Below are 15,821 nucleotides of genomic sequence, written 5' to 3'. Positions count from 1 at the left end.
AATTAATTATCCATAATGTTGACGGATTTGAAGATGATGGTGCTTTAACAAATGATATTGTCACTCTTGGTAAATCAGTGGGTCTGGAGGTTAGTGAAGAGGATGTGGAGGACCTTATTGACACTCAAGGGCATGAGCTAATAACAGAGGAGCTACAAGAATTGGAGAAAATTATGGAGAGTGATACTGGAGAGGAAGAGGAAGAAAAAGACACCCAAAAAGTGTCAGCTGAAGAGTTGAAGACTGTCATTTCTTGTTGGGAGTGTTTAAGAGAAGTGGTAAAAAAACATCCCAACATTGAAAACACTGAACTCATGATGTGCAAAATGGAACATAAAGTCATTTCTTACTTGAGGAAGCTACAAAAAAGTCGTAAAAAACAGTCCACTTTGGACAGTTTCTTTGCCAGTAGCAACAGAAGACTGAAAAGACACCTGACGCTTGATATAGTCCGACCACCAACTATGCCACCATTGATTTCATCAGCTCTGCACTTCAAGTCTAAGGTAAATGCTAATTTATTGTTCGATTTTTATTTTAAAGTGTTTTATGACTATTTATTAAATAATCTTTATAAAACACAAATTTTTAGTGTAAAAATGAAGTATAACATGTAAGAAATACCTATTTTATGTGTTGTTGGGGAGCAAATTACAGGAAATCAATGTATTATTGGTTTCAACTTACAATATTTTCAACATACAATGGGTTTTGTGGAACGAATTACCATTGGATTACCACTGTAATTCCATCAGAATGTTGAGTTTGCACTTAACCTCCTCATGCTCTTTACAATGAACATTCACACACACAAAGGCATCCCCTATGGTTATATCAAATGCCTTCAGAAGTTCTCCTCTAAATCAAAGCAGTTCCACTACTTTGAACCCTATGCTTTGCTGCTGTAGTCTGAGGCATGACTTTAGTGTAGATTTAATTTGAAAACACACAAAACTAAAAGATCAAAAAGAATAATGCTATGCTAATCCTGCTTATTTAATGGCAGTACAAACTACACTGTTTTAAATTATGCTACTTAATATGTGATAAAGTTACATTATTAAAAACCAAACACAAGTACCACTGTGTTTATTTAGTATTTAGTAATAATATACAAACATTTTTAGACTCTTAGAACTGACATATAAAACTTATTACCTTTTTTTCTTTTGCTAGGATTAATGAGTACATGTTAGATAAATAATAAAAACATTTTACCTTGATAGTTCAATGTTTCTGAAAAAATTGAGTGAGATTGTATTATAAATTTTTAAATGAGAAAATAATTTTAGAATGCCATCTTTTAATTTTTAGGCTAAGGTAAAGAAAACCAACACGATAACGACGAGAAACGTCTGATAACTTATGCAGAAAATTAGTTTCCCGACACCAGACTCTAGCGCTGCTCGCTCAGTAAACAGAAGGTAGGTGTTATCGGTCTGGAGCCGAAATCGAGAAGGATATATTGATTGACAGGTAGGCATGGCAAACGATGAAATGATTGGTGGTGGGTGTGACAAACAACAAGCTATGGTGTAGTCATTGGTTGGCATTATTGTGTATTTATGAGTAAAGAATGGTGCATAATAGTTTTGTGATGAATGATAAACAGCAGCGATGAATCTTTCAAAGATGGAAGAAATTTGTAAGGAAAATAAAATGTTGGTTCATTTTTTGATGAAAACTAAATAAAAGTTTCATTCCGTTAATTTTTATGTTCTTCATTATGTTTTTTTCTCATTATTAAAAGCAGATTTTTGGAGTTCATGAGTGTTTTTTACTATATTGTTGATTTAGGTTTTGTTACGAAAAAAGGAAAAGGTTTCTTTATTTTTCATTATATTTCATAACTTGACTTTTTTCACCATTTTCACCATTTGGAATTCAAAAGTGCATCACCAAGGGTGTCAAGACTAATACTCAGGATTTCTATGAGGTACAAGCTAAAAGTTATAATGATTTATTATGCACCAACATCGAGCCATGATGATGAAGAGGTTGAAGAAATGTACACCAAAATTGAGAGTCTTCTAAATGAGCAGAAAACCCACCACACTATTATTATGGAGCAAGACTAAGGTTGGAAAAATACAAAACAGCACAGAAAGGGGAACTATAGGAAATATTGGAATTGGTGAAAGAAATGAAAGAGGTGAAAGACTTGTGGAATTTGCAGAATCTCAAGGATTGTCAGTAATGAACATTTTTTTCAAGAAAAGGGTGAAAAAAAATGGACATGGAAGAGTCCAAATGGATTTACAACTAATGAAATCGACTTCATCCTCACTAACAGAAGATATATCGTGAATGATGTTACCGTCCTGAATAAGGTAAATGTTGGAAGTGATCACAGAATGGTAAGATGCACACTTGATATAGGTGGAGGAAAGGAAAGGAAAAAACTGACTTGAGTAAATACTTTGAGATAACTGAAGAGGAGAAAAAGCAGTATGTACTGGAATTTAAGGACAAGTTTGAGCTTCTGCAGACTGCTCAAGACCAAGATATCAACGAGGAATATTACAACTTTCTGAAAGTGATAAGCCCAAGAAACCTATAGGGAAAAAGAAATCCAAAGAAGAAAAAATTAGTCAAGAAACACTTGTTATGATGAACCGAAGGCGACAAATGAAGAGCAAGATAAACACTGACAAGGAGAAAATTCAGTATACTGAGTTTTGCAAAGCCATTAGAAAGAGACTCAGAGAGGACATAAGAAGATTTAACACAAGAAACGTAGAACGAGCATTAAGGGAAAACAAAGGACTTAAATCACCAGCCATGAGCAATAATTCAGAAAGACAAATGATACTGAAATGGAAGAATAGTGATGGTGTACTTATAAATAGCAGAGAAGGCATAATTCAAATAGCAGAAGACTACTATAGAGAATTATACAAGGAGCGAGGGAATGATGCCAGCAGTGGGGAAGATGGATCGCAAATTAGCAACACATACAACATATCCGATATTCTTCCTGATGAGGTAGAACATGCATTGAAGAAAATGAAGAATCAGAAAGCCCAGGGGAAGATGAAGTTACTGTAGAGTTGTTAAAATTGGGAGGAACAGACATAGCACAAAAACTGGCAAGGCTCTTCACAAAATGCATTAGAAAAGGTGTGATGCCTAAGCAGTGAAATAATACAATCATAGTTTTGTTGCATAAGAAAGTAGATAAATCAGAAATTGGAAATTATAGACCAATTAGCTTGTTATCCCACATCTACAAGTTGTTCACAAGGGTCATTACTAACAGATTAGAAAGAATACTTGTTGAGAATCAACCGAAAGAGCAAGGTGGCTTTAGGACAGGATTCTCAACTATGGATCACCTTCATGTAATATATCACAGCTAATGGAGAAAGCAAATGAATATAAAACACCGTTATGACTGGCATTTGTGGATTATGAAAAGGCATTTGACTCCATACAGCATAAGGCAATGTTTCAGGCACTGGAAAGACAAGGCATAGATACCCCATATATTATGATTTTGAAGAAAATACATGAGAATGCTACCTACTTTACTAGACTAGACAAAGACAGTAGGAAATTTAAAATCGAGAAAGGAGTTCGACAAGGAGACACAATATCTCCGAAGCTGTTTACTGCTGCCCTTGAGGAAGCTTTCAGAAGACTAGACTGGTCTCCGAAAGGAGTCAGATGTGAATGGAGTGTACCTAAATCATTTACGATCTTAATCAGTTATGCACAGTTAGTAAGGATTTTGGACTAAAGATGAATATGGCTAAAACAAAAGCAATGATGAACAAGTATGCCACAGAAAGGGACATAATGATTGAAGGAGCAGTAATTGAAAAGGTGGAGCCATATACAAATTTGTACTTATCTGGGACAAGTTATTAGCTGTAATAATGATAAATGGCTGCAAGTCAAGAGAAGAATAAATTTTGGATGGATAGCATTCAGGAAATATAGTCACATACTGAAGAGCAATATCCCAGTTTGTCTGAAATGTAAAATAATGAACCAATGTATACTCCCCACCTTGACTTATTGGAAGTGAAACTTGGGCACTCACCAAAAGAATGGAAGAGAAGCTGAGAACTACACAGCGAAGAATGGAACGAATTATATTGGGAATCAGACTGTTAGATAAGAAGAGAAACACATGGATTAGGCAGCAAACTCAAGTAAACGACATTGTTATCAAAACTAAAGAACTAAAATGGTCTTAGGCAGGACACATAGCTCGAAGACATGATGACAGATGAAATTCATGAGTTTGTTGGTAGTAAATGGATGGCCATTGCACAAAACAGAAGGAACTGGAAAGTTGCTGGAGAGGCCTTCATCCTGCAGTGGATTGTAAATGGCTGATGATGATGATGATTTAACAAGAAAATAAAAATACAGTCATAAAAAAAATTATTTTTTTTATGAATGTATTTCTAAATATGACTGTGATTCCAAAGAAAGAAGGTTAGGTTACCCCCTCTACTTCAGGAGGGGTTCAAGCTCCCATGGAATTCAAGTGGAGGTAGCCTGATCTTTTTTCACCATTATGGAAAGTGTTCATTAGGGCAAGTTACCGTTAGTGCTACTAAACCGATGTTATCGTGTGTTGTGTTCTCGCAAATCAGCACATCGTTTGCCATGCCTACTTGTCAATCAATATATTGTTCTTGACTTTGCTCCAGACCGATAACTCCTACTGTCTGTTTACCAATCGAGCAGCGTTAAAGTGCTGTATCGGGAAACTAATTTTCTGCGTAAGTTATCCGACTTTTCTCTTCGTTCTCGTGTTCGCTTTCTTTAGCTTCGCCAATTTTTATACATAAGTATCATCTAATGTCTAATTGTAATAATACAGTTATGAAATCTAGCCAATTTTTGTATGATGATAGTTATAAATTTCTCACTTTAGATACTGGTAGAGAATTTTAAATTATCTCAATATTCAGTAAAAAAATTTTTAAAAAATTGTTCTGTCATTCTGTATCTGAAATAAGGAAAAACTTAAGTGCCTTTGGGATTCAAATTTATACTAATAGTTATTCTGTATCATAGTTCTTTCATTTTATATCTATGCGCGGAATGATTTGAGTGAATTGTGAAATATGAACAGAAAAAATTAATTAAAACCCTTTTAAACTTAGATTTTCTAAAAAAATCCAATTGAAAATTTTAATGCAGTTGGATTGCAATGCACTGTATTGCAAATTTTATTACTTCTATATGAAATGTTCTCATACTTTTAGATACAGAAGGTTTATTATACTTGAATTTTAGAGAGAAAGAGACTGATACATACCTAGGAACTACAGTATAAGCAGTTTTTAAATAAATAAGTTAAAACTGCTTAATATTTTAACTCAATACTGCAATTCTTGTGTGATTACTAATATTAATTAATGGTTGTGTAGATTCTGAAAAACACCACCTTTAACTTCAGTGCATTTTGCTGCTCATGTGTGAATCACGTGTTCTGCTCACCTAAGCTCATTATGGTTGTCTTTTTGCAAGCTATTTTATGAAGTAACCAACAAATCAAATTTGGCCATTGTATGTACCTTTCCCTACTTATGGTAATACATATGCGACAGCAACTGTCTTGCAGACCAGAAATTGAAATGCTGTATGTACTCTATATACAGGGTGATTCACAAAGATATGACATAACTTCAGGAGCTGCAGCATTCAATATGCAATCAAGTAATGCACCTTGTATTTGCACTTTTATGTGATATTAAAGATCTTTCATCCACATCCACAGGCAAAAATATAGAGTTTAGGTCTGGTGACCTAGGTGTGCCAATTTTGTGGACCACTCTGACCAATCCATTGCCCAGGGAACTGGTCATTGAGGTGAAAACCAATGCACAGGAACTTTTCCGCATCCTCCGTATTTGGTGGTCATGGGCTCGAACCCTGGTCTAATCAAGAAGTGTGTGCTACACACTGCTGCTCCTGCCCACCTGGCTATGGAGGCGCCTGTGCAGTGTGCAGAGCAGCATTGTGCAGTGTTGTCCTTTTGTGTTCCATCATTCCTTTCAAGATGCCTTTTATATTTAAAAGTGCTAAAAATATACACCATGTTGTGTATATTTATGGATGGTTGTATATTTATGATATATTTATGATATACACCATGTTGTGTATATTTATGGATATGAGGAGGATCTCTGTTGTGTTGTAAGTACATTCGATATAATGAAGCCAAAAGTACATCTTCTAACAGTTGCAGCAATATATTTTGCAGAAATTGTAGCTAGACCTGTCCAGTAAGATGACTGTCAAAAATAAATGGGCCAATAAGCTGATCATAGAGGATTCCACACCACACATTAACACTGAATTGAAGCTGAAAATTATTCTTAACAGTGGCATCAGGATTCATTTTTCAACCAACCATGGGAATTGCACAGAAAACTGTTAACACTTGCTGGGTGAGTCAATTGTCATCATCAAATAGGATGTAACAATGCAAATGGTCATTCAGTCAATTGCAAAATTCCAGCCATCAGGCAGGATCCCCAGGTTCAAGGTGTTGAATATGCTGCACATTTACAACACTGCTCTGCCACTGCATAGTACAAGTATGGATACATGCTTTCTTTATGTAGCGTTCTCCATACTCTTGATTAGGAAACATTGAGGTGCATGGATATCCTTTGCATAATAGCATGAGGACTTCACTGTACTGTCCCAATGAAGGTCTCTTGCACAGTCACATTTTGTCACACTGCATATTCATATGGGATGTGAATGCTGAGAATTGAGCCAGTATCTCGCAATATTTGGAAAACTCCTAATAACTTGTCAATTTGGAAGTTTGCAGTTCAGAAAACATCGCTGGTATTCAGCAGCAATAGCATTTCCATTGCAAAATCCATAAATATACACAACATGGTGTATATTTTTAGCACTTTTAAATATAAAAGGCATCTTGAAAGGAATGATGGAACACAAAAGGACAACACTGCACAATGCTGCTCTGCACACTGCACAGGCGCCTCCATAGCCAGGTGGGCAGGAGCAGCAGTGTGTAGCACACACTTCTTGATTAGACCAGGGTTCGAGCCCATGACCACCAAATACGGAGGATGCGGAAAAGTCAGGGAATGACCACCGCATATCCCCGGAGCAATATGGCCTTAGTTGCTAATGCTCCTAAAAACTAAATAACAAACAAACAAACAAACAAGCACACTGCATGTGTTTTGTCAGGCTATGTTCAATCAAGGCCACGCTGGTGCATGCGTTATGAGTGCGATTTGTAATGGTGTGTTACTAAGAATCAATCTACAAACATTATGTAACTCTGTAATTATTCAGAATCAGATCCATGTTCACGTGGATTGTTTTACTCAAAATTGCCTTAAAAATCAGCTCCTGAAGTTGTCATATCTTCATGAACCACCCTGTATAGTAATTCATTTTCTGGTCCAAAGCATTCATAGTATGATATATACTTTGCAAAATATAGACAAAGACTAGACAAAGACAGTAGGAAATTTAAAATCGAGAAGGGAGTTCGACAAGGAGACACAATATCTTCGAAGCTGTTACTGCTGCCCTTGAGGAAGCTTTCAGAAGATTAGACTGGTCACAGAAAGGAGTCAATGTGAACGGAGAGTATTTAAACCATTTACGATTTGCAGATGACATTGTGGTCATAAGCCACGATCCCAAAGAATTAGAGGAAAATCTTAATCAGTTATGCACAGCTAGTAAGGGTTTTGGACTAAAGATGAATATGGCTAAAACAAAAGTAATGATGAACAAGTATGCCACAGAAAGGGAAATAATGATTGAAGGAGCATTAATTTATTTTTTATTTTTTTTATGAAACCCCAAACATGAAAGGTATCAAAACCTATAGTACTTAGTACCATGCATGGGTTGAAGGATTGGGGGGAGGGGGATGCCGGAAACTTTGCTCTAGAGACTAAACATGGGTTTCACCACTTCAAGCCTCCAGTGGTGGTATTTGAAAAGGTGGAGTCATATACTTATCTGGGACAAGTTATTAGCTGTAATAATGATAAATGGCTGGAAGTCAAGAGAAGAATAAATTTTGGATGGACAGCATTCAGGAAATATAGTCACATACTGAAGAACAATATCCCAGTTTGTCTGAAACGTAAAATAATGAACCAATCTATACTCCCCACCATGACTTATGTTTCTTTGTTTGTTGTTTGGTTTTTAGGAGCATTAGCAACTAAGGCCATATTGATCCAGGAAATGCGGTGGTCATTCCCTGACCTTTCCTCATCCTCCGTATTTTGTGGTGACAGGCTCGAACCGCGGTCTAATCAAGAAGCGTGTGCTATGCACTGCTGCTCCTTCCCACCTGGCTACAGAGGGCGCCGCCATGACTTATGGAAGTGAAACTTGGGCACTCACCAAAAGAATGGAAGAGAAGCTGAGAACTACACAGCGAAGAATGGAATGAATCATATTGGGAATCAGACTGTTAGATAAGAAGAGAAACACATGGATTAGGCAGCAAACTCAAGTAAAAGACATTCTTATCAAAACTAAAGAACTAAAATGGTCTTGGGCAGGACACATAGCTCAAAGACATGATGACAGATGGACTAAGAAAATAACAGAATGGTATCCAAGAGGAGCTAGAAGAAAACCTGGAAGACAAAGGCGGAGATGGATAGATGAAATTCATGAGTTTGTGGGTAGTAAATGGATGGCCAGTGCTCAAAACAGAAGGAACTGGAAAGTTGCTGGAGAGGCCTTCATCCTGCAGTGGATTGAAAATGGTTGATGATGATGATGATATACTTTGCTAATGAAGAAGTCTTTGTCTGCTATGATGTTACTGTTCAGGAAACTGATAGAGTGCTGCAAGCTTCTGACAGTAACTAAAACAAAATCAGTTGGGGAACTCAGTATCCCACTGTAATAATTCTGGGTTAAATACTACATTCATAATAATAAGCTGTTGAATATCAGTAATGAAGCATATGGTCAGACTGTTGTGGTGGTGAGCACAAACTTGAACATTGGAAAAGAATAATTATTTTAATGAACTTATCAAAATATATCTTTGAGCTCTGTGTACTTATAAAACAAAAACTTCACTGTTAAATGGAATTGTTATTAATCTGTTGATATCTTCAAAGATGGTTAACTCTTGGTTTCAAGTAGATTTGAAACATGTTCAAACCTGCAAAGATGGTAAATGCAGATATGTTAACTATCAAGATTATTATGTAAAATTTGTGTTTTTTGTCCTTTAAAGATAGAGACTGCAGGAGAAATTGCTTACAGTTTAATAGACTTTTTTTGTTCCTTTTAAGCTTCCATCAGTTTTCCATTCAGACAGTAGTGAGTTTGAAAAATGCTCTTAATGTTATTCGGTTCTGAAGTGAAGAATTTACATAAGCAGAAATAGAAATTAATGCTGGGTGGTGGAACTGGAGGTACTAGAAATACACTATGTTTGCAAAAAAAGAGACTACTGGAGTTATGCATGGAAACCATATACTAATGGTGCATATCATCTGTACCAAAAATACTTTACACCATAATTGCAACACAAAAAGAACACTAGCTTGTGGCATAAAAGCAAGGCCATAAAAAGTCTCAAGCATTGGGAAAAGAAAACAAAATGCTGAAATGCAGCCAGTTAAAGTAAGTTCATGTTTCATAATTCCTTTACTTAATGCCAAAGGTAATCCTCAGAAAATTGGTTTGGTGTGGTTTAGTTGTTTACCATTTGCACCAAGGCAGCTTCGGTATATCATGTCTGTAAATTTGGTGTACTCTAGATTTCCTCCTTTGCTGAATGAAAAAAACTCAAGTTTTCAAGAACAAAAACAATGTGACTCTTGCTGGAGACCAAATAATTCATCCATGATATGAAAATTGGCTTCTCATAACAGTTTCTCAAATCAAAGGAGGATTCAAATTCAGGCCTTTTTCATAAAGGGGACGGACTGCATTTATAACCACTGTGCTGAATGCAAAAGTCCTCAGAATGTATTGGTATTTCAGAAATTAAATGAATTTGGATGGATTTCCAAGGAAATGTATTTTCATTTATGCTCAGAATGAAGTTGAAAACTAAAGAAAATGTGTCTGACTGCTAATACTGTGCCAGACAGATGTCATTATGGGCTGTTAAAAACAAGCAATGACCTTTTATCATGCAAAATTTTATGAATTGCAGACATAAAAAGAAGTATACAGAGTAAAAGTGCAGGTTTAAAAAGAAGTGTGTAGAGTAAAAGGGCAGACTTACATTCTTTCAATAAAAAATATTTTTTGGTTGTTGCAGAGAAATAAATTAGAATAAGAGGAACACATGTAAAACTGCAACTAGTGAACAGCCCCTGGTAGCAGTTATATTTATTACTCTTCACCTCTGGTAGTAATTATATTTATTGCTCTTCACCTGAATATTATGTTTATGTGAGGTACTGTAAGTTGCTATTCTCCAGCTCATTTTACACAAGCCTTGCTTTTTCTTAGCAGTTGAGTGAGAATTATTTGCCTGCAAAAACTAATACATCACACACTTTCCTTGTTTAGGAGATGAAGGGGTGGGGGGGATCTCCTCCTGGTTAGGTAGCCTCTGCCTAGTTATCAACCCTGAATAAAAACAACACAAAATTAATTAAAGAACCACCAAGTTCCTACTATGTGTTAGTTTTCCAGTGAAGCCTGTGGAAAAGTTCTTTCACTTTGTTTTCATCATTATTATCAGTAACTTGCTATTGTAGGGATAGTGTATTGAAATTTTACAATATTGATCATGATATTTACTTCAAAGAAGGGTAAAAAAATTGTTTTGAATATATTCGTATATATTCTTTATCACCAACTAAATGAACCAGTTCATTTCCAAGGTAATGCTAATTATGAAGGATATTTTTATCAGAGTAAGATTACATTTGATTTACAAAAAATCACCTATGAACTTTTTTTTTTTTGATTGGTGGTGAAATTTCTTTCACTTACCAGCAACCACAAGTTTTGCAGCAATTCTGAGTGCAGGTGGAGGAAAGCGGACAAATTGCACCTTAAAAGTGCCATAGATCTATTTCTCTTTGTAATAAATAAATCCTGTCAAACTTTGAAAAACCGAAATTTATTTCTTGCATTGTGCCATGCTAAAATTTTTCTGTCTTGATTTAGTTTTGTGTTTTTCATTTTTTCTGTAATTACCTCAACTTGCCCAACCCTAGAATAACACAGTTCTGTAATATGGAATTTCTGTTATTCAGAACAATATAGGGAAATGGAAGGGTGTTTGAAAGTGTGAAGGAGAATGAAAGTTTTAGAGTGGAAATACTTCAAGAGTGATAAGGTATTACTTCATTACTTTCTTTGAGAAATAATTTTGGAATGTCATAATTGCAAATTTATATATAAAAAGTACGTATATATTTAAGTCTTCCATGTGCAACAGTATCAAAAGCCTTGGATCTTAGAAAGGCTTTTGATACTGTTGCACATGGAAGACTGCTACACAAATTGGAGCAGTGTGACATTGGAGGCAAATTGCTGCTATGGATAAAGGGGTGGTTGAGGGGGAGAAGACAGAGAGTGGTAATCAATGGACACTGCTCATCGTGGACTAATGTTATTAGTGGAGTCCCTCAGGGCTCAGTGTTGGGTCCATTATTGTTTTCTGTATTTATAAATGATATTGATGATGGTATATCAAGCTTAATGTCCAAGTTTGCAGATGATACAAAGGTTGGCAGGGTTGTCAAGGACACTACTGACACTATGCTGCTGCAACAGGATCTGGAAAGGTTGAGCAGATGGGCTGAGAGGTGGCAAATGAAGTTTAACATTGACAAATGTAAAGTACTACACATGGGAAACAGCAACCCCAGAGCAACGTATCAACTCTGTGGTACTACACTGACAGTGGCAGAGAATGAAAGGGACTTGGGGGTGGTTGTGCAGGCAGATATGAAGTTCTCTGAGCAGTGCAGACGGGCTGCAAGAGTAGCTCATGGAGTATTGTCAATGATATACAGGAATTTTTCCAGCAGGGATAAGGAGGTGATTATTCCATTGTATAAGGCAATGGTCAGGCCACACCTAGAGTACTGTATACAGTTCTGGAGGCCTCATTTCAAGGATGTAGAGCTGCTGGAACGAATACAGAGAAGGACAACAAGATTAGTGAATGGAACAAAGGGGTGCTCTTACGAAGAAAGGCTTAAGTTTTGCAAATTACAGTGTCTGGAGACTAGGCACCAGCGAGGTGATCTGATAGAGGTGTATAAAGCCTTGAATGGTTTAAGCATGCTCAATGCTGATGGGATTCTTCCTCTAGCTCAGAAAAATCACCTGAGAGGGCATAAATTCAAATTGAGGAACGACAGATGTAGGATAGACGTGCGGAAATTTGCCTTTAGCCAGCAGGTGGTTGGTTGGTGGAACAGACTTCCATCCCTTGTGGTGGAGGTTGATAGCCTAAATAAGTTTAAGGCTCAGCTGGACAGGTATTTTGAACGAACAGAGGGGTGAAATGGAAGTGGGTTTTTTTTTTTTTTTTTATTTTGGCTGATGCTGCATAGGCTTGCTTTCTTGCATCGGATGCCTCTGCTAATGCTAATGCTAAAGTCTTTCTTGGTGATTCCTTTCTAATTCTCTCTCTCTCTCAGGGTAACTCGGGAATTTTGTTTTTTTGGCTGGTGCAGCATAAGCCTCAGGCTTCCTTGCGCCATATGGCTTATAATAATAATAATAATAATGATAATAATAATATTAATAAACAAATGACTTCATCTATCAGCAATAGTCTAATTTTAAAATACAGTGAGTTTGTTTATTTTTCATGTATTTAAAATGATTAAGCTGTAATTTTTTTTTATTTTAGGCAAAATCTGTTGGACACTTCTAATAAATCATATTTAAGTAGTTGCCGTTATAATCGTATTACAAACCCTCAGTGCCCTGTTTTTAATCTTGGAGATATAGTCCATGGAGCACAGGAGGATTACAATAAGTTAGCTGCAAAAGTAAGTACATGTTTAAGCAAATACCTTTTAATTATCCTCTTAAATTATATTTAATTCAGTTTTCACAGTTGAATTATTCATATTTTATATTGATTTTCTTCTAACACTTATTCTTGCAACTGTTGCAAATAAATTATTAATAAATGTAAACAGTTTTGAAAAATCTAGGGAAATAAAATTGATACCTTGAATAAATGACTCCCATTCTTGTTTGCTCCTTTGCTGAAGCGTGTGACCGCTATTCATCATTACTTCTATCTTTTTCATCCCTATGGTTCTGTTGCAACTTCATCTAAAGGTAAAACTAAATTGCATTCTACTTTCTTAACTACTGCATGAATGACCTTGATAAATTTCCTACTACTAGCAAAAATAACATTCAGTGTCATTTTTTTTTTGTCAAAAAGCAATTAGAAAAATTTTGAGCAATCTCATTGCCAGTATTTCTTTGGATGGTATTCTTTTCAGTTATTTTTAAAATTTGTGCTCTAGAGTTAATACCTATTTTGTGTAAAGAGACAAACCTGTTTTCTACTGCATCGAAAAGCCATTCTTAAAATTCCTTTGCCATTCAGTTATCATCCTGTTGCCCTTATTTCACTCTTTTTAAGCGATGGATAAATTGATTAATTTCCAAATCATATATTATCTCAAGACCTTCTCACAAATTAACATAGCTTCCAACTGTTCAGATTAATGGCTCAGACTTCATTTATTTTAACCTGTTCTCCTGCTCACTGTCGTATCGTTTTTTGTAAAAAAAAAAAAAAAAAAAAACAGTATTATGACAGTGAGCAGATGAATGATAGAGAATGAAGCAGTGAAATTTCAAACAAAAAAACCATAAACCATGGCTTTACATCATTAAATTTAGAATAATTTTTTATTCAATTATTAATAAGGCCGAATGATGCAAGGAAGTGAACTTTTTTTTTTTTGCATCAGCCAAAAATAAATAAAAAATAAAATTCAAAACACTTACATACTTTGGTAACCAGATTTCACAAAGATGCTTACTGTAAATGTAAACATCTGTGCTAGCACGTGTTTTAGCATTAGCATTAGTAGAGGCATATGATGCAAGAAAGCAAGCTTATTCAGCATCAGCCAAAAAAAAAACAAAAAAAAAACACACCACTCCCATTTCACCCCTCCGTTCATTCGAAATACCTGTCCAGTTGAGCTTTAAATTTGTTTAGGCTATCAACTTCAACAACAAGTGATGGAAGTCGGTTCCACCAACCAACCACTCGCTGGCCAAAGGCAAATTTCCGCACATCTATCCGACATCCGTCCTTCCTCAATTTGAATTTATGCCCTCTGAGGTGATTATTCTGAGCAAGATGAAGAATCCCACTGGCATTGAGCATGCTCAAACCATTCAAAGCCTTATACACCTCTATCAGATCACCTCGCCGGTGCCTAGTCTCCAGACTCTGTAATTTGCAAAACTTAAGCCTTTCTTCGTAAGAGCAACCCTTTGTTCCATTCACTAACCTTGTTGCCCTTCTCTGTACCCGTTCCAGCAGCTCTACATCCTTCTTGAAATGAGGCCTCCGGACCTGTATACAGTACTCAAGATGTGGCCTAACCATTGCCTTATACAAGGGAATAATCACCTTCTTATCCCTGCTAGAAAAATTCCTGTATATCATTGACAAGACACCATGAGCTACTCTTGCAGCTCATCTGCACTGCTCAGAGAACTTCATATCTGCCTGCACAATTACCCCCAGGTCCTTTTCATTCTCCACCACTGTCAGTGTAGTACTGCAGAGTTGATACGTTGCTCTGGGGTTACTGTTTCCCATATGTAGTACTTTACATTTGTCAATGTTAAACTTCATTTGCCACCTCTCAGCCCATCTGTTCAACCTTTCCAGATCCTGTTGCAGCAGCATAGCGTCAGTAGTGTCCTTAACAACCCTGCCAACCTTTGTATCATCTGCAAACTTGGACATTAAACTTGATATCCCATCATCAATATCATTCATAAACACCGAAAACAACAACGGACCCAACACTGAACCCTGAGGAACTCCACTAATAACATTAGTCCACGTTGAGCAGTGTCCATTGATTACCACTCTCTGTCTTCTGCCACTCAACCATCCCCTTATCCATAGCAGCAATTTTCCTCCAATGCCACACTGCTCCAATTTGTGCAGCAGTATTCCATGTGCAACAGTATCAAAAGCCTTTCTAAGATCCAAATATATAATATCAAAGTTATTCCCTGCATCCAGTTCTTTTGTGACTACATCATAGTATCCAATCAAATTGGTCAGGCAAGACCTGCCCTTAACAAAACCATGCTGCGTCTGAGCTATAACTGAATTCTTGTCTAGATGATCCTGCAGTGCTTCTTTAACCAGTGCCTCCATTAATTTACCTGGAACAGAAGTTAAACTGACAGGTCTATAATTACTTGTGTCAGCCTTTGATCCTCCTTTGTGAATTGGGGTTACATTTGCACATCTCCAGTCTATGAGTACCTCCCCTGACTCCAAAGAAGCTCTCACCCATAATTATGGCTAGGGGTTTGCTTACTTCCTTTGCTGCCTCCTTTAATATAACTGGATAGATCCCATCCACCCCAGGTGCCTTTTTTATGTTTATCCTCAACAATCTCTCCTCCACTTTCCTCTCAGTTATTACAAAATCATCCAGCTCACTACCAATGTTTACTTTACCTACATCATTCTCCTTCCTGAATAACTCCTCATGCGTGAATGTAGATGCAAAATACTCATTTAGATTGTTAGCCACCTGAGCAGGATCCTCAACTGTTGAACCATCAATATCCAGTGGACCAATCTGATTCATCCCTTTCCTTCTTGAGTTTAAATA

General features: G+C 36.4%; 1 protein-coding gene across 1 annotated transcript in view; it reads left to right on the top strand.

Moving 5' to 3' along the window:
* LOC150085930 (P2X purinoceptor 4-like) overlaps positions 1–15,821 on the top strand; it is a 118,044-nt gene that overhangs the window by 59,498 nt on the left and 42,725 nt on the right. The window contains exon 7 of the mRNA XM_090374745.1: positions 12,830–12,971. Within this exon, the coding sequence (XP_090230871.1) occupies positions 12,830–12,971 (142 nt within the window). The remainder of the gene's footprint in view (positions 1–12,829; positions 12,972–15,821) is intronic.

The sequence above is a fragment of the Mastigoproctus giganteus genome, chromosome 5 (assembly GCF_048544385.1).
Source record: "Mastigoproctus giganteus isolate SK-2022 chromosome 5, ASM4854438v1, whole genome shotgun sequence".
Taxonomy (NCBI): Eukaryota; Metazoa; Arthropoda; class Arachnida; order Uropygi; family Thelyphonidae; genus Mastigoproctus; species Mastigoproctus giganteus.
The sequence above is the reverse complement of the archived record's forward strand: the minus strand, read 5'-3'. Positions and strand labels throughout refer to the sequence as shown.